The 25,783-nt window shown below is 34.4% G+C and overlaps 1 protein-coding gene across 1 annotated transcript; it reads left to right on the forward strand.

Moving 5' to 3' along the window:
• The first annotated feature begins 16,419 nt into the window (after window positions 1–16,419).
• LOC107831490 (gibberellin receptor GID1B) lies at window positions 16,420–18,806 on the forward strand. The gene is made up of 2 exons (XM_016659260.2): window positions 16,420–16,761; window positions 17,357–18,806. The coding sequence occupies exons 1-2, from the start codon at window positions 16,723–16,725 to the stop codon at window positions 18,353–18,355; spliced, it is 1,038 nt and encodes a 345-aa protein (XP_016514746.1). The 5' UTR covers window positions 16,420–16,722; the 3' UTR covers window positions 18,356–18,806.
• Window positions 18,807–25,783: the final 6,977 nt, after the last annotated feature.

Raw genomic sequence — 25,783 nt, forward strand, 5'->3', positions numbered from 1 at the left:
CTAACATTAATTAATTATTTTTTGGTATTAACAAACAGACTAAATAAATATATAGTTGGTAGAAATGAAAAAAAAAATCATATTTTACCAAATAATACTCATTTTGATAAGAACTCGTCTTAGCTTAATTTTATTTAATTTAATTATGCCAAGAGAACATACAACGTATGGGTGGAAGCGAGAAGATGATAGAAACAGTGACAGTAAAGGTGGAACAGAAAAAGGCCAAAAATTCTCTAAACGTATTAGAAATGGCTCAAAAATATCCTATGTTAATGTTAGGGGTATGTTTGAACCCAAATTTTGGTTCCGTTAGAGTTAGGGATATGTTTGAATCCCAAAAAAAAACGTAAGGGGTAATTTTAGACCAAAAGGTTAACGGGGGTATTTTTGAGCTATTTCTAATACGTTAAGAATATTTTTTACCTTTTTCCGAAGGTGGAAAAAAGAAAAAGAAAAAGAACAAAAAGATGAGAAGAAAAGACTTAGAAATGGCGTGGCTTCACCAACAAGGGTTGTAATAAAGTGATTATTTATTTTTAAATAGAGGTCTTTGAGTTGAAATCCTAATTATATGAAGCCATCTTAGTTAAAAAATATTACCCTTCAATATTATATGGGTGAAAATCCGCACCTGCTAGGTGGACCAATGAGGATGCGACCCGTAGAAGCCTTAGTCCGGTCAGAACGAGACACTTAACAGTATCACGATTGGTGGCCCTAGTTAGGGGCTTCAAAGTTATTGTCACCAGTATCTCAAGACAACGTGCCATCTCAAAATGACCAAAGCGATTGATGACCGGTTGGGCAATGATGATACCGGACCCAACAGATCTTTTCCATGGTCTTCACTTCGGTCCCTGTTGGAGCGCGTTCTCCCGAACCCTCTCACATTAGCCAGCATCGAGTTCTGCACCCGCCCTGAAACGCCTTTTTCAACTGTCCTTTTTTGCACTATTGAGTTGTCCGATAACGAAAAGGTCTTGTCTTGTATAGTTAGTTTCTTAGACGAGCTGGGGGGTGACTTCACTACAAGAAATCTACCTAAAATCGTGTAGAAATAATGATCGATATCGATCGAAAAACTAGATCAACCGATCGATTTTCGATCGACTTTAATCCATCGAAATTAGGTTGTCGGTAATAAATAGCGACCGAAACCGGTTGCAATTTTCCGATTGATTTCGGTCGGTCAATTAAATTTCACAAACGACCAAAAAGAAAAAAAAATTCAAAAAAATCGACCGAAGTCGGTCGGTATTATTAATTATGCAATTAAAAAATGCACCGTCTGAAAATCGAACCGGGGTTTGTATTGTGGCTGAATACTATTCTACCACTAGTCCATTGGTAATTTTGGTTTAAGACTTTATTTTATGTTATCTGTACTCTTTAATTATATTTTCGCGCGAAAATAACCAATAATTTTTTATCGGTTTTATTAAAAATATAAAATTACCGACCGAAACTGGCCGGTCTTTTAAAATGATGATTGAAATAATCGAGTCAATTTTTGAATATTCATTTTAATTTATTTTACATGAAAAAATGATCGAAGTTGGTCGGTTTCTTAAAAAATAAATTTTTCGGGATGCCAAAATAGTTTCCTGTATTTTTGCGCAAAAAAAAAAAGCTACCGAAATTGATCGATTTCGTAACAAAAATTAAAAAATAAAATATTTTTAGAAACCGACCGACCGAAGTCGGCCGGTTTGCCGCGGTTGGTTCTGTCCGAAATTTTTAGTAGTGCTGGTAATACATCTCTCTCTATCTTTGTCGGTCTCTCACTCTTTGATTTCTCTTGGACAACACTTGCTGGAAATACAAAGGTTACTATTGATCTTTCTTTAGCTCTTGCCTCGTTATTTATTGTTGTAGACTTGTAATTCTCGTCTTTATTTTCATATACATCACATTGTACTGGTTAATTTCAAGATAAAGAGTTTTGATAGATCACGATTCACTTGCCTTTAACCGGTCCTTTTTATCAATAAAGCGGATATCCATTTTTACCGGTAGACAAATAAGACTTTTTGATACGAACTCGAATTTGACTTTAATATGAATATGAATAATAGACAAACAAATAGAAAATCAAAAAAAAAAAAGTTAGCTTCTTTTTTTGTGTACAGAATTAATTGGCTAGTGGTGGCAGGTTTTGAATGAAAACAATTTTGTATTTATATATTATTGGCATGTTAGTAGTCTACAGTCTACTGGACTAGACTAGAGAAAAAAACAAAAGAGCAGGAATTTGGTGGAATTGACCAAAACGGAAGAACAAGCCAGAACGCTGTTCGTCTTAGTTGTTGACCTAACTCGCAAAAGGCCAAATTTACAAGTGTGGGTCGCCTCATTCTTTAAACTTTACTATAAAATTGGGACAAATGTCGCAAAACACCAGAATCCCAATATACGGGATACGTGACATGTGATAATAGAATAACACACCCAAAAAAATTTGTAATAGTAAAGCGGATTTAACTTATATAGTGTACGTTACTGTGTTAATTCTTGTAACCTGTTACCGTAAATTATTCACTCTAAATTATTATTTATACCGGAAAAGTTTAAGATGAAGGGAGCATTGAAGTGATGATAAAATTATCTCTATAAGTTACGAGTTCAAACCGTAAAATCAACCCTTATTAATTTTTATCGGCATATAATACTTACAGTACATCGTTTGGAGCGTGGTCTTTCCCCAAATAGAGCATGAAAGTGGAATGTTTTATCTACGGTTATGCCCTTAACCAAAAGTTTAAGTTGGTGTAAAAAGCCAAACAAAATTGAAAAGGTAGTGTGTGACACATGCTTAGCCACCTTCATAAACGACAATAAATGAGTCCAAACAAATCTTCCCAATAGTCCATTTTTGGCAAGTGGGTAATGTGATATTTGTACTGTATTAATTCTTTTGTCGTTCTTTTGCTTTTTAATTATTTGTCGCCTTCTTTACCTGCTTTCAGCCATCCACGTTTATACATTGACACTACCCTTTTATTGCGGTTCAACCTTACCAGCTTCTCATCACTACCATTTCTACTCTTAACAAAACAACAAAAAAATCCATTGACCAAACTTTCTTCTTTAAAAATATAAAATCAAGTGGTATACTTATCGTGAAAAGCGAGGTCAAATTTTCAAAATTATTAACTTGAAATAATATCGTATACAGTACTTCTTTTTGTTTTTAATGGCCGTAAACAAATTGCAAATATTTATTCAAAATGGAATTTTAATTTTAATAACTTAAATCAACGTACACTCTACCACTGGCTTGTGCAACAAACACCTAGAATTATCACTGAATTTTTAATATATTGATCCAAGTGTATGGTACCAATAGAAGTAAATATCTTCTTTAAAAGCAAATTGCTATATCATTCACCTAACGAAAGCACATGCAAATTGGCACGAGAACTCTAATTTACCATCATGGAAATAAATGGTCCCAAAAGACATTACTTACGCACGAGTTTGTTGATTAGAAAACGTACCACTTCACCTCTTTCTTTTCTTGAGTCGAGCATATATCGAAAACAAATTCTATACTCACAAATTCTATACTCTTACAAAATAGGAATAAAGTTTGTGTATATTTACTCATCGATCCCAGATACTATATGTAAAATTACACTCGATTTATTGTTCTTGTTAGCTATATATTCAAATCTTCCTTTGTTTCTTTATATTCATATTCCTCCTCTTTAACTTTTTTTTTATTTTTTATCTTTCAATTATCCAATAAATAAAATCAATTGCTGACACGTAACCTTACAAAATTTCCAAAAAATTGGTCCCATCTCATCATCTGGTTTCTTGAGTCCAGAACTCATTTGTGGTTCTTTTTGACAAGTAGGACGAAAATAAGTGTAAAAAAAAAAGAGTGACTTATCTATGTATAACGCTCTTCTAAAGAGCGCTATACATTAACGGACGTTTTGGACGTTAAGCTATAGCGCTCTTTAAAAGAGCGTTATATATATATAACGCCCTTATAAATCGCGTTATGCCTGGGCTGATAAGACAACTATGCATAGTGCAGTATATAAAAGTGCTATAGGTATAGCGATGTTATTTACCGCGCTATACATAGATAAAAACGGTCCCCTTCCCTTCTTTCCCACGATTAAAACCATTCCCCTTCCCCCATTTTTTTAAAAATCCCCCCCCCCCCACCCCCTATTTTGTCGTTACTATTCGAGTGGACCCCACCCGTCCCATAAAAAGACAAGATTGTTGGTCTCACATCCTAGTCATCCATTCCTATTGTTGTGGTTTGCTTGTTTCGGACTCAAATATTCAATTCTTCAACTTTCCGAAAAAATAAATCGAGGTATTCCAATTTAATTTATGTCGAAACTCGTATAAATAATGCATATTAGGTGTTTTGAATGTGTGTCCATGTTGTTTTGTATTGTTTTTGCTTTTAAACTGGTATGTTATTTTTATCCGGACTAAGATATTAGTATTCTAAAAAAATATGTAAAAAATGAGAAATCATTATTATTTGTTAATAAAAATGTTAATAAATTACTTTTACTGTTTTATATGTATTTTCGTGAATATTTTATGATTAAAATGTATTTATTAATTTTATCTAGTTTAGATTATTTATTTGTTTAAAGACTAGTAATATAGTGCCCTTTTAGCTTAGTAAAATGTAGAGCCTTTTAGCATAGTATCCCTGTTGTTTAAGTATATCTTATACTGATAGATTAAACACAAACTCTGTCCAATATATAAAAATTAATTATTTAATTTACAAACAAACATATAAAATTATGAAACTAATATGTAAAATAATAAAATTGACACACATAAGAATTCAGGATAGCTTGGTGCTACTGGGCCTCAAATATCGAGCTTGGAACCCATATGTGAAAACTTTGTCCAATTAAATATTGTAAAATTATAAAAAATAATTATTGAATTTATAAAACAAACATACAAAATTATGAAACTAACATGTAAAATAATAAAATTAACACATACAAGAATTCAGGATAGCTTGGTGCTATTGGACCTCAAATATCGAGTTTGAAACCCATAGATATATAGTCTGTCTAATTAAATATTGTATAACTATAAAAATTAATTATTTAATTTACACAACAAACATACAAAATTATGAAACTAACATGTAAAATAATAAAATTGACACATACAAGAATTCAGGATAACTTGGTTCTACTAGGCCTCAAATATCGAGTCTGGAACCCATAGATATATAGTCTGTCAAATTAAATATTGTATAACTTTAAAAATTAATTATTTAATTTACAGATCAAACATACAATTAATGTTGTTCAATTTACAGTAGACGACATGGACGTGCCGCCTATGTATCCCGGACCTTTCTCCGATGAGCTATTAGTGTCACAGGACGATCATAGGTCTGCCACGTATGGGAGGGAGAATTATTGGCCCAGACTCTCCGCGCCAGGAGAGTGGACGACATGTGGGATTTTATGAAGGACAAAGATTATCACGCCCCAAAACCGAGGAGCGCGACCGACGCTCAACCGAGTGAACCCGACTGAGCAAGCCTTTTAGATTTCATTCTACCCAAATTCATTCGTGAATAAAGAGGAGATGTACTCTGTTAATTAAGTACTGAAGAGATTTCATTAACTGCTTTCATTTCTTTCCCATTAACAACATCATTCGATATTTCCAAAATAGTACGAGTTTATAGAATTAAAGAAAAACATGTTGCCAAATACCAACAGTTCTAATCCAATTCCCAACATCAAATACCACCCACAACCTATCTACGGAACCTCTAAGTACAACTGAAGAGTAATATGAAAATGCATGTAATAAGACCACGGTTATACCTCAACCACAAAGTACATGAGAAACAAAAGATACATAACCCCGAAATGAAGTGGGGCTCACCAAATCGGCTGAAAGGAGTGTACTGCTATCACTGATCAATGCCACCTATTGTAGAATTACCTGCATCTATTAAAGATGTAGTGCCCCCGGCAAAAAGGACGTTAGTACTGTCGAATAGCACTAGTATGTATAGCTAGAAATCCTTTTTCAAAATAGAACGCACATATGATCTATACGTGGAATACATAATATAATGTAATTGAAACAACATATACAAACAAGGACAACAAAAGGGGCACCTATTGTCTGCATTAATAATGTTTCTTATTAGACTGTCCTTAGTGTTCACATATCATATTATACACTTATGCGTTTCATAAACAGTTCATAGTGTTTATTCATACCGTACATCTATACCTCTTATACACAATGCACCTATTCGTTTCATAGACCATCCACAGAATTTCATATCACAATGGATTTTATAACACAATGGATTTTATAACACAATGTACCTATGCGTTCATAGACCGTCCATAAGATTTCATATCACAATGTACCTATGCGTTCATAGACCGTCCACAAGATTTCATAATACAATGTACCTATGCGTTTCATAGACCATCCACAGGATTTCATAACACAATGTACTTCATAACACAATGTACCTATGCATTTCATAGACCGTCCATAGGGTTTCAAAACATAATATACCTATGTATTTCATAACACAATATACCTATGTGTTTCATAGACCGTCTATAGGGTTTCATAACATAATATACCTATGCGTTTCATAGACCGTCCATAGAGTTGCATAACACAATACACCTATGCGTTTCATAGACCGTCCATAGGGTTTCATAACACATTGGAAATAAAAGTACAAATACGTACATCTCATAACCTTTCACACCACATATCACCTAATTCGTACTTTTAACTACTTACAACATTATTATTTCATTGGCTCTCTTGGCCATACATATGATTCTTTATTCATGGCGCAATGGAGTAAAATGATTGGCAATCGAAGTACAAGTTAAAATCATACACAATTTTCACTTACGAATGTGTAAGAATGCAAAACACATTGAAAATTACTTACAAAGCATAGCATTAGCTAAAACAGCCACATATAGGCATCACTTGAGTTCACAAACTTTTAGCCGATTATATTGTCGAAGTCAATTTTGGAATAGTTGAGTCAAAGCTCATTTCATAATCTTTCTTACATTATTTTATTTCATTGGCACCATTTGTCACAAGTATAACTTTCACTATTGGTACGTTGGTCACACTTTATATTCTCAATTTACTGATTTCACTTCCAACCATCTTTATAGGATATCAACAATAAGACATTCCCAATAAAGACTATAGGTACATATTGAGCAATTAAGAGTCTTAAGAATATTGAGATTTTCTCACATAAATTGGCATACTAGCTTTCATTTGAAATACGATTCAAGCCACCATATTTTAATATGCAACCCATACTTTGAGACTCACGGAAACATTATGGAATTCAATTCCAAGAGAAAAAGTTTAGCCAACATACCTCAATTGAGCTTTCCTTAAATTACTACAACGTTCCGGAAATTCTAGCAATCCCAATCTCTAGGATGAAGACCTAGTGAGTTTCCCTCCTTAATCTTCCAAAAGTTGAGCAACAATTGAAGAATCAATCATTGAGGAACACCTTATCACTCTAAGACACGCTCTCTCACTCTAAAATATTAGGTTATACCTAAAAAAATGACCCAAAGAGTGTATTTAATGAAATAGGGTCGGGCTTTAAAAACCCAAAAATGAAGCTCCGGAACAGGTTCTGCAGTTGCATATGCGACCGTATAGTAGTTATGCGGACCGCATATCGGTCGTATAATTGGTGTCCAAAATGACCAGAAATCTGCCTTAGTCTGCGGTCCGCATAACTGTTCTGGGGTCGCATAGTACACCGCATAACAGTTATGCGGTCGCATAGTACACCGCATAACAGTTATGCGATCGCATAGTCGACCGCATAATTGCTTCTAACTGACCCAATTAACTGCCTCACTCTGCGGCCATTATGCGGTCCGCATAGTGATTCTGCGGTCGCATAATGGACCGCATAAATGCTCTTTTCTGCCAAAAATTTTCCTTTACTTTCCCGTGCATTGTTCAACCCCAAAAATCCAAGCCGCGGCGAGCTTCTTAAACACGTAATCCTAGTTCGGCACCATAAAATATTATTTTCTTTGTAAATTTTACCGGACTTTATACTTAAGTTCTTCAATTATTTTTTAACGGGGTATTACAAAGATCTCCATCCCCGTGTAGTCCAGCGCCTGTGGGTTACGGGCTTCTACAGGATTTTGGAAATCGGGCGGCTGCAGCTCGACTAGTCTTTGGTCACGGCCCTGATAGAGTAGTGGCAACCGGAGACGCACACATTCCACCTGCCCATTGGCGATGCCACCATCACGTTGCAGGATGTGGAGGTTTTATATGGGTTGCCCGTTGATGGACTGCCCATTGCACTGCCTCAGGCCATGGGAGAGATTACGCGTGGGCAGTATTTGGATATGCTGCAGCAGCTCACTGGTTTTAGGCCATAGGATCAGGGTCCAGTCACATGAGTTTGACAGCTATTCGACAATATTTGGAGATATTGCACCCCGACATCACTGGCGAGACAGATGATCTGCACATTCATCGGTATACGAGGTTGCTGCTGCTCCTTATGTTTGGAGGGGTCTTGTTCCCGAATACTTCGGGGAACCTAGTCACCTTGATATATCTTTATCATCTTCAGCGGCTAGATTATTTACCCTAGTACAGCTGGGGTGCTACTGTTCTCGCCTACTTGTATAGGCAGATGTGCCGAGCGAGCATGGGCACCCAACATGACGAATGTGGATTTTTGTCGCTACTACAGGTGACAACATATTTGAATACTCTATTCACTATAACATATCTAGTAAAAAATAATCTTAAATTTTACGTTAACTTTGTATGTTAGGTTTGGGCCTGGGAGCGGTTCCTGCAGTTGTAGGCACCTCTACCACCATTACCTCCGGATATACCACCTCCGTTTCTCCCTTTAGTTAGGAGGTGGGTTCTCCGGCAGGGATACGTACATATCTACGAGGCTCGGCATAATCTCCCCCTTTGCAGGAATTTGTTGGATATGCTGGAGGGCGCACAGGTAAATGTATACCTAACTTTACTTGGTATAACTTCACATGTGTTGCGCATACTCACGTTTTTTGTTGTCATTTAATAGTTCATCTGGACGCCATACAGCGACGACTTGATAGGTGGCCTGCCCGATTATTGCTCGGCCTACCGACTGATTTGGAGCACTTTCGTCCCGCTGATGTGCCTCGATATTGTGGAGCACCATGCCACGGAGCGGGTTCTTCGCCAGTTTGGCCGTCCGCAGCTTGTACCGAGAGGGACCACATGGGAGCCCACGCATTATCAGCGACATGATCGTTCCAGGGTGGACGACGCACATGTGGCATGGCTAGAGGCGCAGGTCGATACTTGGGACCGCGCGAGCTGACCTGATTCAGCCCCCCTCCCCCTTCACAGAGCCGGACGAATACTATTCATGAGTATATGCCCTGGTACCGCCGCGTTCCCCGACTTTTCGTCGGGAATCCCATTCATCGAGCTGGCGGTCGGTACATTCTATACGCCGGGCGGCACGAGGCCTTGGTATGTTTTCTGGTATTATTAGTTATATAACTGTAACATAGTATTCTATAGTTTATATTTTATACGTTGTGCAGGCTATTGGCCTACATATAGTCTACCAGATGGGATTGCAGATGCAGCAGCATGCCGGCGAGGGAGCAGCCGCTTTTCACGATTATGGCCGACTAGTTGCAGAGGTGGCTGCTCGGACACTGCAGCGAGCCCGAGAGGATCAGTTCTTAGGACACGACCATGCTTATGTGGCTCCAGAGTAGTACCAGCGAGGTAGGGGTATCCCACGAGGTAGGGGTGCCCACGAGGTAGGGGTGCCCCACGAGGTAGGGCTTCCCCACGGGGTCGTGGTAGGCGGCAAGGAGGTGGTCCCTAGCAAGGGGGCGTTGAGGCCCCTGTTGATGATGTTGATGCTAATCTGCCGGGTGACCTTCATGAGCCGGACGAGTATCCCAGCAGCATGCCGTCATACAGCCTTGGGCTGCAGCTCTCTCCAAGGACTTCGCAGGTGACCCCGTCAGGTCTATTATTGACTGCGGGCAAGGACATTACTGGAGAGGATTGGGATGCATACTTCCCAGGCCCATCAACCACTGCTGAGGATCGGCCGACCCGAGATATGGATAGTGGGCACCGGTTGAGTTATGGCTCATCATCGAGGGGTGCTGGGGAGTTTTTACAGGCGCAGGTATGTTTTTATTAGTATTTACTTTAAATTTATTTTTCTTTTCTCATTTATTTTCCATAAATAACTTTATTAATTTTCTTATTAAGGCTTCGTCCTCGCCCGTCACGGAGGCCGCTTTGTGTGATGCTGACCTGGCTGCGACGGGTGATTATAGTCTGGAGCCCGACGAGATCGTGGTAAGACAATTTAAATTGTTATGACTTAATATATATTTTCCTATACTGAGCTGACTTATTATTCTGTAGGTTACTACTGGACCGATGACCCCTTCTACTGATCCTGCCAGCACTACGGATGATCATGCTGCAGCGCACCCTTCTATAAAAAGGCGACGTGATGAGGATGATCCTGATAGCGTAGCCGGGTGGGATGGAATGCGCATCAGGCCAGCGGCTTCATTGAAGCACACAGGTTGTGGAACACATTGATTTTTTTTATTTTATTTTTGTATTTGATGTAAATATTATTTTATGTAAATAATAGCAAATAATTTTTATTGTTTTCGTTATATGTGCATTATGTATATATTTTTCGGGTTCTTCGTTATTTTAATACTGCAACACGAACACAAACATAACAACTTAACATAATTTAAATTCGGCACACATAATGAAAATACATGACATGGAAAGCATAAAGATAAAATACAACACTTAACACATATATTGGTTTGTTTAGTCAACTATTCTCTTCTTCAACCACTCAAATTGATCCAACAACTTATTTTTTCTTTCTTCCACCTCTTTTAGTTTCTCCTTCAACGCCGCAATTTCTCGTTTATACATGACCTCATCACGTTCGTATCTTTTGTTCACATCATGAAAATACTGCAAAGTTTGTTTGTAACATTCCTGCTTACATAGTGCATCAATCCATACCTCAAAATTGCAAAAACGATTGTCGGGAATCCTATAAAACTTGTTCACACAAATCCAGTATCGGTGCCCAACTTCACCATCATTCCAACAGTCCACCATCATACATTTTTTGCCGCATAAATAATGGGAACATAAGATTTAATTTGATACAATTGAAAAATGGATCATTATCAATAAGATTTAACAACAATGAAAACATAATTTTATTTGATACATCTTGCAACATAAACAAGTACATACACTTATTACAACTATATTACGAAACCCAGTTACTACGTGTATCCTTGATAGTTTGGCACATTGAAAGAACTCCCACCAAGAGCTGGATTACCACCGCCACCCAAACCAGCCGAAGGACATTTTCGACGGCCATGTCCTGTTTGCAAGCATATACCACATTTGCGCGCATAAATGATATCGCTAAAATCCATTTGGTTCCGTATATGCTTTCTCTTCTGCACCTATATTCGACGCAAAAGCTCCTTGTTACACACCATTTTAAATAGTTCCGGCGGCCAATAATGCTCTGTACCCAATGGCTGCAACTGCCCACTATAGGTGTTTAAGTATGCAGCGACACTATATTATTTATCAACATAGTTGGTTGACCCTAAACCAATATGTTGAAAGTACCTGATGGCATGTGAGTACGGCATGTGGTAGATGAACCATTTCCTACAAGAGCATAACCTTGTAGATTCATTTATGGTATGTACATTATTCCCCCTATTTTGATGGATAGGAGTGCGAAATTCAAAAAACATTTCTGTCGTGATCATACTGTAAAAATGAATGCCAATTTGCTCGCCGCCTGTATTTCTCAAATTTCTTCATCGACAGTGGCATAAATTCAACACCTCTTTCCATCAATGACGTTGCAGCTGCAGCCCTTTCAACAAACCTCTCTGCCATCAGCTTGAAGGACATGCGCACCATGGTAGTGACATGCAATCCTCTTCCCGACTTCAATAACCCGTTGAAAGACTCTGACACATTTGTAGTCAGAATTCCCCATATTTTTTCACCATCCGCATGCAAAGTCCACTTGTCAAGCTCATGTCGTATCAACCAACCATAGGTTCTCTCGTCTTCCTGCCTGATAGATTCCATATGCCTCCGGAATTTATGCTCTTGGTGTTCTGTTGCTGCCATCCACATCAAATCATGCAGATCTTTGTTGGGATGTACCTTCTGGATATTAGCCTTCAGGTGCCTCACGCAGTAACGGTGGTAGGCATAAGGTTCTTGCCATGCAGGCAAATTCTGTACAGAACTTAAGATACCACCATGCCGATAAGATATCAGACAAATACCGGAATGCTATTTGATAACGTGCTCTTTCAAATGGTTCAAAAACAGCGTCCACGTCTCTTGACTTTCATTGGCACAAATAGCAAAAGTTAGAGGAAATATTTGTCCATTAGCATCTACTGCAACGGCGATCAAGAGCTTGATATCATACTTTCCATAGACATGAGTGCCGTCTATGGATATTACCGGCCGACAATGCGAAAAATCATCAATTGCTGGTTTAAATGCCCAGAACACGTAATTGAATATATATTCTGATTTTTTCGGACTCCGCTCAAGCTTCCATTCAATATCCGTCCCGGGGTTAAAGTATTGTAGTGCGGCCGTGTACCTAGGTAGAGCTGCAAATGACTTATCGCAGTTACCATAAACAATTTCAAACGCACGTTTGCGCCCGAGAAATGCTTTTCTTTTGGTAATAGTATGACCATATTCATAGTGGACTGATGTAATGCACTCTTTGATTTTATACCTTATGGACGCTTCAAGGTGTGGAATAAGGACAAGAGAAATCAAGTCAATATCCAAGTTGAAATGATTCCCATTGAATGTGTCCATTTCACATATGTGGGTGAAAATATATTTACCCACTTTTCACATACCTGTGTTCTTCTTACTCGCACGCAGCATCCAATGACAACCCGTAAACCATCTGCGGCAAATAACCTTGTATACATCCGAACTTTTCTCCCATACCGTTATCTCACGACACTCTTTTACGCTGTACATTTTCGCCGCCCTTCTTAGGCGCGCTTTATCAGGAAAAAGCATGCCCTTTGCCAGCACCGTTGGTCTATAATCATCCCACATTGCTGTCCGAATTTCATCAAAATCCTCTTCGCTCTTCTGACATTATGAAAAAATGCTTGAGAATTTAACAAGAAGAAAAATTTAAACGGGAGTTAGGAATATTTTTGAATGGATTTTTGTAAAATCTTAATGCCTTTAAATAAGGCAATTCCTAGCTCGGGGGCTGAATTGTTTTAGGTATAACGCTCTTTTAAAGGATGCTATACCCATTTGAATTATTGTTATGTCAGTTAAATGAAGGATACTTATTGGTGGGCCCACAAAACAGGTATAACGCTCTTTAAAAAAGCGCTATACATATATAAAACGCGATTCTTAAAGACGTTATATGTATATCACTCTTTTAAAAAGCACTATATATTAACGTCCAAAACTTCCGTTAATGTATAACGCTCTTGTAAAAGAGCGTTATACATAAAAAAAAAATACTCTTTTTTTTAACACTTATTTTCGTTCTACTTGTCAAAAAGAACCACAATTAGTTTCTCGATTCTGGTTTCTTTGCTGTCCAAAGAAAAATCGAATCAATCAAATCGCAAAGAAAAAATTAACGCTTACTCCAGGAAACACGTGTCGATATCGGGCAGCCCTTATCGAATTGGTCCCCCTTTAAAAGTTTGCAGACCCCACCTTCCTAGTACCTGCTTTGCACCATGGTGGGTGCCAACAATCTGACACGTGTTGGTCGCTTTAATGAATAAAAGGTGTAGATTAAATGTATAGGCGAAAGAACGACAAAATCCAAATCCTCTCTCTTTTTTCTTCATAGAATCTGACAAAAGACATGCCGTTACGCGGCTGTGCGCTAAATGACAAAATACGTGTCATACTCCAAGGTAGTGGATGTAGTTTGATTGAGATAGTTAGGGTAATTTGGTCAATGCACATAGCTGGCGAGAGAAGAGTGCTAATAATATTTTGTTGCCACGTGCCATGGCGTCGGCCGCACGCAAGGAAAGCTAGAGTTACAACATGTTTTGGAGTTTTTTTTTTGATAATATTATCCCTTTGGAGTATAGGTCTATTTTGGTCACTTAAATATAAACTTGAGCATATTTAGTTCTTTAAAGTGGAGCACATTTAGTTTCGTTATCACAATATATTCAAAAACTAACGGTGTTACCCAACTCTTATTAATGAAACAAATCTTTTGCTATGAAGCAAAATATTTCCTCTTCTTTTATTGGATAACACAAATTATCACTTTAATTCCTCATTTTTAGATAATGTCTTCTAAAATTTTGACTTTGAAAATATCCCCTTTTGTGCCAGTTTTCAATGAGAAAATGACACTGTATAGTCGCTGTAAAAATAATAGCCGAAAACTGCAAAACATTTCAGTTGATTTTTTCAAAAAGAAAAGTTAAAATTTGAAAAAAATAGAGCTACCAGGATCACTTCTAGGCATATTATTGAAGCAAACGAATAACCAAGTTGTATTATCACTTTTAGCCCGTGTCAAAAATTATTTACATCTGGTAGCGAAAAAAAGTATATAAATATATATATACAAAAAATATATAAATTTTATATATTTTTTCGGCTATTATTTTTACAACGGCTATACAATGTCATTTTCTCATTGAAAACTGGCACATAAGGAGATATTTTCAAGGTCAAAATTTTAGAAGACATTATCTAAAAATGAGGAATTAAAGTAATAATTTACGTTATCCAATAAAAGGAGAGGAAACGTTTTGCTTCAGAGCAGAAGATTTGCTTCATGAATTAGAATTGGGTAACACCGTTAGTTTTTGAATACATTGTGTCAGTGAGACTAAATGTGCTCCACTTTAACATACTCAAGGGACTAAATATGCTCAGGGCTATATTTGAGGGACCGAAATAGACCTACCCTCAAAGATAAGGGATAATATTGGCAAAAAACTTGCATGTTTTGATTAGACGATCTTATTGTATAGTATTGTATTAAAATTTATATTGTTGTTTTAATTTTGATACATTTTGTTTCATTTCAAGAGTAGGTGTTCGATTGCATACGGATTTAACTCTATTTTTTTCTTTATAATTTAGAAGCTTGTGATTTTAAATACACTTGTCAATTTGTATGGTTATAGAACGATAAAGAAATAGTTGTATAAACTGGAATGAAGAAGTATTATATAAGACCAATAATGTTATATACTAGCAAATGCTGAATTGTTTTATTGCAACACATGCATTTAAGGGATGAGTGTTGCAGGTGATAATAAGAGAAGCTTGCTTTGATGTACATATGCTCCAATTTGTAGGTGTAAAATCATGGTGATCGAAAGAGTTAAAATTGAAAGAGTTAAAATGGTATAAAGTAGACATTAAATCATATGAAATGAAGTTATTTCCAAATAGCATCATTACAATCTCTTTGAATTATTACATACTTAACAAAAGATAGACAAAATGGAAGAAAATGATTCACCGCACGCGATTCCAATATTTTGGAATATATATTAAAATTTATGTGAATCTATTTTCTTTTTGGTCTGTTCCAAAAATAATGATCATTTTCTAAATTTGTAAATAATTCTGCTTAAACTTATAATTCTACCCTTAATGAGAAGCTTTTATAACAACACAAATACTCTGAGCTCCTTTTTGAATTGTTTAGGACTACAAATTCCAAAAGTCTTTATTTTTTCTTAAAATTCGTTGCCCTATCAAATAGGTTTACATAAATTAAAATAGAGAGAGTACTACTAGTTACTTTAATATGTTTGATGTAGGTCCTATTTTTTTTTAAGAGTCCATAGTAGAAATTTTATACATTAGAAAATATAGAGAAATTTTGTTATTTTTATTTTTATTTTGGGCAATGAGATGAATTGAAACGGGAACAAAATCTTTATTCAAAAGCCACAAGTACAGATAATTGCTGGTAAATTCCAGATCTGATGCAGTGTACTAAACTGATTAAACTTCAATCTTAAAAAGTTGATACTATATAGTATTGCAGTTGAATATTCCCTCTTCCCTCCCTGTTACTAAAATGAAAACGAAAAAGAACTCATCTATTCTCTTCTTCTCTCCTTATTTCTTAGACAAAGATAATAGAGAAGATTTTACGTATTATTTACAAATGTGTGTAAATTAATGGTGGGTCATATTACACAGTGTATATTTTGGCGCCTGCTTTGTCGTCTATTGCCCCTTTGCTTTTTGACTCCATGCCCATCTCTCTCTCCTCTCCTTATCCTTCTTACCCTTTTTTCTTCTGTTCTTATTAACTGTCTTTATATTTCCCTTCTCTATTCCTCTTTCACTCTCTGTCTCCGTCTCTATTCCTCTATCCTCTTCCTAATAAGCTCTCTGTTTCACTAGTGCTGTTTTTTCTTGGTACTCTGTTCTTTTCTCAGTAGTGTTGTTTTGAAACTCAAAACGAGAAAGCAAAGAAATCAAAGTCTCTTTCGCATTATGAGCGCTAAAAGCTGATCTTTTTTTAAGTTTAGTGACCCTTTCTAAGTGTCTCTAAAGATTGATTATTGTGTAATAGCCATGGCAGGTGATAATGAAGTTAACGCTGCTGAATCTAAGGTATTTTCTTTAATTCAACTTGTTATGTTCTAGTATATCTAATTTCGACCATTCTTTGCATAATTTCTTGGTGTTGCTGTTATCAAATTTGTTAGTTACTTCAATTAAAGGATCATTTCATGTATAATCAACGATTCTGTTTTTTTTTTTTTTGTAATAATAAAGAGTTTAGTCAGTTTTCTGAGAAAAGTTCATTTTTTTGAGAACCCAACCTTATATTTGGGGCAAAAGCAAGAAACTTACGTTGATTTTGCTGATATGAGCTTTGCTTATGTATTTGCTCTGACATTCTTATGTTTCTTTGGCATATCCTTTTGCCAATTTAACACCTTCTATGAAATTACCGTTTCTTTCCTATTGCTGTTTGGGGGTTTAATTTTTTCTTATTTTACCATCATTTCCTTTTTCTGGTTATGCTAAAAAAGAGAAAAACTATAATTCCTTTTACCCTTTCAAAAAAGAAAGAAGAAGAAAGTTTGATGCTTTCTTTTTGTAATGCCTAGTTGTGGATAAAGATGCATTCGCTATGATCAATTTGTTTCTGGCATCAATTTAGATGTTTTGTAATGACTAGGGATTTTGTCCCTTTTGACAGAGATTGGTTCCACTTAATACATGGATCCTCATTTCCAATTTCAAACTGGCTTACAACATGCTACGCCGGTCTGATGGCACATTCAATCGCGATTTAGCTGAGTTCTTGGAGCGAAAGGTCCCTGCAAACTCATTTCCAGTTGATGGTGTTTTCTCTTTTGATGTTGTTGATCGGGCGACAAGCTTGCTTAACCGCGTCTATAGACCTGCTCCGGACAATGAGGATGAATGGGGTAAAGTAGAACTTGAGAAACCATTGAGCACCACTGAAATTGCTCCTGTTATTGTGTTCTTTCATGGTGGAAGTTTTACTCATTCCTCAGCTAATAGTGCTATTTATGATACATTCTGTCGTCGCCTTGTTAGCATTTGTAAGGCTGTTGTTGTATCTGTGAACTATAGACGATCTCCTGAGCATCGATACCCTTGTGCATATGATGATGGATGGAGTGCTCTTAAATGGGTAAAGTCAAGGCCGTGGCTTCGGAGTGGGAAAGATTCAGAAGTTCATGTCTACTTGGCTGGTGATAGTTCTGGTGGTAACATTGCTCACCATGTTGCTGTGAGGGCTGCTGAAAACGGGGTCGAGGTATTAGGTAATATTCTCCTTCATCCCATGTTTGGTGGGCAAAAAAGGACTGAATCTGAGAAGAGATTGGATGGGAAATTTTTTGTAACAATTCAAGATAGGGATTGGTATTGGAGAGCATATTTACCACAAGGAGAAGATAGGGACCATCCGGCATGTAATATATTTGGACCTAGAGGTAAAAACCTAGAAGGAGTTAAGTTTCCAAGGAGCCTAGTTGTGGTAGCTGGTTTGGATCTTGTTCAAGATTGGCAATTGGCTTATGTTAAAGGCTTGCAGAAATCAGGGCATGAGGTGAATCTACTATACCTAAAGCTGGCAACGATTGGTTTCTACTTCTTGCCTAATAACGACCATTTTCGCTGCCTAATGAAGGAGATAACCAGCTTCATCCATCCTAACTGTTCATAGATTTACTTAACTTCAGTTATAGGCAGCCTATACATAACAAAATCTTGACCTTCCACTCAGGTTCTTCCTCTTCAGTAGTATATAGTATATCGTGTATATTAGATGATTAGGTAGATACTTCTCACCCTTATTCGTACGTCTTTTGGGTTGTAATCTCCATCTAAGGATCAGTTTTATGGTCTTCTACATGTAAAAACAGTGGAGGTGTTCAGTGAGGAAGTCAGCCAATCTGGTGCCTAAGAATTGGTATTTGAGTAATTCAAAGAAGCTTCATCTTGTTTGGAGCTTGGTTTGTGAAGTTATGTAGAATTGGGGTTGGGACTTGTATTGATAATTTAGGCAGTAGATTTCTTGGTGTCTCAGTTGTTTCCAGCATCTGGCTACTACCACTAAAAAGACTAATTTCATATGTATTGTGCTCTGGAGATATAATATAAAGATTTTGTTCCTTCGTTGCTTTTCTCCTCTGTAATTCACCATTTGAATAGTTCATATTGTTGTTCTCTTAGTCATACTCATAATTGTTTTGGTGAAAAAGGTTAAATCATTTCTTGGAAAAAGATTATCCGTATACCAGGTATTTGCATCAAGACGTACAACAACAAATTCAGTATAATTTCACAGGTGAAGTCGTAGGCAGACTTGGGACATCAAAACGTACCGTTTTCTCTATAAACTAAACTTCACTAGCATTTAATCGTGGTTAAGAAATATATATTCTCATTTTAATTGAAGACTCTTGGTTCTTGTAAGTGTTTTTTTTTCTTTTTTAGGAATAGAGAAAAAAAGCAACCTCTTTGTATCCCAGTAGGGATTATAATAAGTAGCTTATCGTGGAAGCAGCAGAAAGGCGACACCCAAAACACAAGTGAATTGCATACATTGTTCCATTTGATTGAACAGGCCAATGACATTGTGACAAACCCCGTCCATCCAAAATACTACTACACTACTTCTAATGTATTTTTGTGATTGGACGAGTGTGATTCCTAGTTGTTGTCATAATCAATGACTTCTTTCCATTTCTTGACGTTGATCGACTCTCATTTCTTTGTCATATCTTGGTGTTGTACTGTTGTTATAGATGGGTCCTTTTTGGAATCTGCGATACTTTAGGGAATTTGAGACATTTCCTCAAGCTTTGGGTTTTTTTGTGTAATTGATAATGAGTAACCGGTTAAAAAAGAGTGACCACTTAGCCCTTTTCTTTTCGGGTTCAAAATAAGTGTTCCCGCTCACCAAATCAAGAAAGAATTAATCTTATATTTTGCCCTTATTTACATATCTCTACAAGTATTTTAAATTACAATATATGGTTATTCTATGTTTGATTGCCATTCAAATTTCACGTTTTTTAGCATATTCCAAGTTTCGCTCACTTATGGTTTGGTCTATGGAGTGTTCTTTTAATCATTGCAATATGTTCATACTAGCTAATTTTAAGTGTTAATTGTTAAGTGGCCAACGTCAATGCGTCAAGTTTTAGTTAGGGGTAGTTTAGTCAAATTATTTTTTTTCCTTAGGAGTTAGTATTTTACTTAAGAGGTGTGCAAAATAAACACCTATTTTGAACCTGAGGAAATATTAATTTATTAGGATTAGTGAGATAAAGTAAGGTGATTATGTGTATTGATTAGTAGTAGAAGGAAAATTTTGGTACAACAGTGATAGTTGTTGACATGTGACTAGTATGTCACTTGTTTAAGGCACAAATAGCAATGCAAGTAAGGTACATGCATAAGATTCAATTTGGTCCTTTATGTGTATTAATTAGCAGTAATTAGTGATAACAATATATATACAAAGACACATATTACTATAATTTATTTAGTGTAAATAGTGGGTAGGAGACTAGGACTAATTAATTCTCCTCCAACTGTTGGGGACCATTTCGAAAAACAAAACAAAGCAAAATGCTCCCTGTTTTTGTTTTCACATTAGTGGGAACACTTCAATGTTCGTTAACATTAGTTCAATTTTGTCCCAAATAAAAATATATTATGTGGACGGTAAATATTAATAATGAGATACGCTTATATTGATTATTAAATGTTCTTTCTATTCTAATTTATGTGACATATTTTGAATTGACACGTAGTTTAAGAAAGAAATAGAGAATTTTGAGACTTGTAACCTTAAACACTCTGTAACATTTGTTTGACTATCAAACTTTCTATTAAAACTAAAATGATAAATGTAAAGCTAATTGTTTTCAAATATAAAAAAAATAGTTTCACATAAACTAAATAAAATAGAATAATTAATAGGAAATTGTGTACTTAGGAAGGAAAAAAAAAGTAACAACAGGAAAAAGATAGGTAATGTTATCTTTCTTTTTAGTTGATACTTTTTCCAGGCCAATTGCTTGCTTAGTAGAGTTTTCTTGTATGGAAGAAAAGCTTCGATTCAATGCTGCCAAAACCCATTTGATTTGACATCTTAAACTGATTAATAACTCATTATTGTCGTTTTGTGAGGATTAACAGCTGGATATAGTAGAAGTTTATACAAACGTGAGTTAAGGACAAGGTGAAGTCATTGTCATCAAAAGATCTTTTTGATTATGCTTATTAATGGTAGCAGCTAATGTTGACAAAAAAATAATGTTGTGGAGTTGCTTTTCCCAAGTTTCCTCTATTTTCAAACCTTTCCATCCTATAACTTAAGCCTTCGAACTTAAAGGAACCAAAATTTTAAGTTTAATTATGAGCATAAAGATTTAGTATAATATGTGGTGTGTGGTCAGTGCATCATGAGTTTAAGTTCTGCTAGGGATTTAGGTGTGGTATTTAAGTGGCCAAGAAGGTAAAGAGGCCATATCTATTATTCACCGAGTTTTAAATTCTTTATTAAAAGGAAATTAAAATTAAATAAGTGGAATCAAGAGAATATATCTATCTATCTATCTATCTATATTATTATAAAAATATGAATATAATGTCGATTTACAAAAATAACCTTGTAATATTAAACATAATAACTCATAATAAAAGGACATAACCGGAATTCTAAATATTAGCCTTATAATCTTATTAGTTTTAGGATATAATACTACACATTAGAAATCCTATTAGTATAATTATTCTCAAGCTGTCTAATTCATATAAAATTGAACATATAAATATCTTTTCTCATGTAATCCTATTACTTTTAGGATATACTTCTTAAAAATTTCTATTACTAATTTAATTTGAAAACGTATTATAATATCCTATTACTAATTTAATTTGAGAATGTATTATATTGTTCAAATCCATTTAGAAAAAAATGTGAGCCTACATTATTATAAAATTATAAATACAATATTAATATATCAAAATTGCCCTAAAATATTAAACGGAAGAACTCATAGAGAAAGGACATAACTGCAATAACTTCTATGCTAATACCTTCTATGCTAATTTTTGATATTTAAGATTTTAAATTAATAAAATTTTATCTATTAAATTCTCATTAAAAATATGTAGGAAGGTTTAATAAAATTAATTTCATAATAATCCTTCGTATTGGCAATACATTACCACTACATAATGTCCAATACGAAGAAAAAATAAAAGTAATATTAAATAGACTGCATAAAGAGTTGAAATTGAGAAAAAAAAATACCCCACGATAATATATTTTATTTTATATTTGAATTATTTTTCTACTCAAATAATATTTTTTAATTAATTTTTCGTGTAGTATTAAAAAATACCCAAGTATTAAAAAATAAATAAGAAAATATTTAAGAATATAAATGTGTGAGAAAAAGAAAAAAATGGCTGGTAAGAGTCAATACCACTAATGATTCTACAAACATAAAGATCTAAAAGTGAAATATCATATCAATCTTTTACTCTTTGAAAATAAAATTTATGGTGGATAAAATTATAATTAAGATTAAATATTCAAAATAAGAGATGAACTAATATTAAGATCTGAATCAACATAGAGTAAATTATTGTCTTTTGTTAAAATCAAATAATTAAATCTTTTAATTAATTATTTAGCAAGAGAATCCAATCCAATTATTTCTTATATTCATCATATGGGTAGAATTCTTATTCAAGTTAAAAGAAAACCTTAGGGTATATAAATTTATTCCATAAAAAGAGCGTTAGAATAAAATTAAAAAGTTTAATATATTATTAAGAATCAAAATGCTATACAAGTGTCTGAGGAAGTACAATCAAAACTAAATCCAAAATAAGAACAAATTTTCAAGACTATATTATAAAGAGTTGACTCTGCTATAAAGGAATTATTCTTTGTAGATGCCTCCGACGGAATCGAAATAATATTTCTATGTCATGCATTACTTGCAAATATCATATCAAGAGGCATGACTGTGTTGGCAATAATAGCAAGTGGTGTACCAACAATGATTTTATTATGAGGTCACTCACTTTAAATTTGATATACATTTTCAAACAACTTAAATAGCTATCACAAATATATCAAAGCAGAGCAATGGTGCTAAATTTATAAGGAAAAACAATTGATAATATGGAATGAAGTATGTATGGCTAAGTGTCAAACGAAGTTCTAGAGATATATTGGATATTAATAAACCGTTTGGTGAAAAATTAATGATTTAGGAGGTGATTTCTGTCAAGTACTACCAGTAGTTCCAAAATCAACAAAAATAAAGACTATAAAAGCTAGCTTGCCAAAGTTATACTTCTAGCCTCAAATGAAAAAGATTCAACTGACGAGAAATATAAAGTAAGAACAGATCCAGTATTCAGCGTCTTCTTGCTTCGTGTCGGAAACGAATAAGAGCATCCAATAAAAGATGATTTTACCTTTTCCTGAACACTTGGTTATCAATCCCAATGATAATAGTAGTGCATTTAATAAGAGAAATATTCCTATCATTAGATTAAAACGCAATTTGTACAATTCGCATGATAGAATTAAAAAGATATATTAGCTTGCAGAAATGAATATGTTAATCAACTAAATAAAAGGTTAATTGCAAAATTTTATAGTAAAAATAAAATATTTTTTAGTTTTTGACTCATCAGAAAATGATACCAATAATTACTACCTAGAAGAATACTTAAATACTTTAATACCAAATGTCCTTCTACCATACATATTTATTGTCAAGTTTATTATTTTTTACGTATATTAGTGTCACCGTATATATAATAGACTAAGTTAAAATTGATATTCCATTGTATATAGGTTAATTTTGAAAAACAAATGTACGTCATGCTACTGAAAAATTTAGATACGCCGAATAACTTATGTAATAGCACACAGATGGTATAAAAGTTTTGAAAATAACGTCATATATGCAAAAATTATGATACTGGTCAATGTGCTTCTAAATATATTATTATCCTTGAATTCAACTTTCGTCTTCCGAAACTAAGGTATATTCTTTTAAGTTTGTGTGAAAATATTTTTTAGTATGTTTATGTTTTACAAATATAACAAATAAAGTACAAGGACAAATATCCTAAATATTAGACTATATTTACCGCAATATATTTTCTTGCACAAACAATTGTATGTTGCACTTTCAAGAGGGATATCAAGATCGACAACAAGAGTTTTGGTTAAGGTAGAGCAACCAAAGCATTAGGAGGAAGCAAACACAAAAAAATATTGTCCACAAAGAAGTGTTCTCTAAGATATCATCACATTAAATACTTTTAAACCATAATACTTAATTATCTAACTAATATGACAAAATTGATCATTTGTGTAAGTTTTAATGATGTCCTTTTATTTTAAATTCATGTACTATGCTAATGTAATAATATTTTTCGACATTTAAATGATTGTTGTATTATTATACATAAAATTTCACTAATTAATTAAATTTTATTAATCCTTCATATAAATAAATATTAAAATATCAAATGACATTAATAACGTGCAACGCACGTTCATAGATACTAGTATATATATATATATATATATATATATATATATATATATATATATATATATATATATATCTGATATAAAGTGTCTAGTTAGCACCTACACTAGAAAGGACTTCGGCTTGAGAATCCATACCATAAGATTTAAAGAGATAGGATCACCGTTAAATATATAGACTAATAATGTAATGAACAAATGATCTACACCACTATTAGAGTTTCAACTTCTTAAGCAATGGGTTGCATCATTATCTCGTACGACTAGATACAAATTATAATCAGCTCGTTGAAAAAAGAAGTAATAATATGGCCTTAATGCTAACCCTACACGTGCCTTGTCTAGTTTACTACCATCAGTGGCGGACCCAAATGATGGCTAGTTGAACCCGCTTCACAAAAAAATAATATTGTGTATATGTATAAATTATGATTAAATCTGTGTAAATTTTATATAAATATTTAATTTGAACTCACTTGACAACTACTATTTTACCACTAAATTTATATACTTCTAAGATTGAACCTGCTTGTACAAAATTTTGGGTCCGCCACTGACAACCATATCTCATGCTTAGTAACCAAAGAAAGTTCTTGTGTAAAGATGGATCCACGATTTACATTCAATCTGTAGGCAAAGGCGGATTTAGGAATTTAAGTTTATGGGTTCCTACCGTAATCTCAAATTAATATACAATAATATGTGGGTTTACAATTAGATATTTATAAATATTTAGTGAATTTCTTAATAGAAATATAGTGTCTACGTAAAAGTTACCGGATTTTCATAAACCTAGTAACAATACTCTAGATCCACCAGTGTGTGTAGAGTGGATGTAGTTTATTATATATGCACATTACCTTTTAATTTTCTTATGTTATACATATATATGGTTCCGATTGACTGGATCCGAATCATGGTAGATGGCTGGAATGGATAATTTTTTTATAAAAATGAGATTTCACTTATAAAATACTCCTTTTAACTCAAATGATGCAATTTAAGTTGGTAGATTATCCAAATGAGATTCGTAAAAGAAGAAAAAGACTATCCAATCCCATCAAATTTGTGGAAGTGCAGCAAGTTATTAGACTAATGAAGGGCTTTTTTCATATTTCGAATGCGCCAAAAATTATTTTTACATTCCGTAGACGAAAAAGTGTATAAAATTTGTATAATTTTTGTATATAACATACAAAATATATATATATATATATATATATATATATATATATATATATATAAAACGGGTATAAATGCAAATGCCCCGCCAAGTTATTAGACCTATAAATAGGAGTCACCTGACTTCAGCCCATATTAATTTATGGGATTTTTTCCTATCTATACCATATATGAAACCTTATTACTAAAAATGTGCATATTTCCATCATTACCCGCCATGTTTATATTTTTCCTACAAAATTTATATATATTTTTTTGGCTACAAATATAAATATTTTCTGGGGCAGGCTAAAAGTGATAACATCTAGTTTATGTTAAGCCCAATGATCCGCGTTCCACATTCCGTTTGCATAATTCTGAAACTTTTGC

Source organism: Nicotiana tabacum, chromosome 22 (assembly GCF_000715075.1).
Source record: "Nicotiana tabacum cultivar K326 chromosome 22, ASM71507v2, whole genome shotgun sequence".
Lineage (NCBI taxonomy): Eukaryota > Viridiplantae > Streptophyta > Magnoliopsida > Solanales > Solanaceae > Nicotiana > Nicotiana tabacum.

Coding starts and splice junctions, on each gene's coding strand:
- LOC107831490 (XM_016659260.2), top strand. CDS start 16,723: ATGGCAGGTGATAATGAAGTTAACGCTGCTGAATCTAAG. Junction 16,762..17,356: donor TTAACGCTGCTGAATCTAAG/GTATTTTCTTTA, acceptor CCCTTTTGACAG/AGATTGGTTCCACTTAATAC.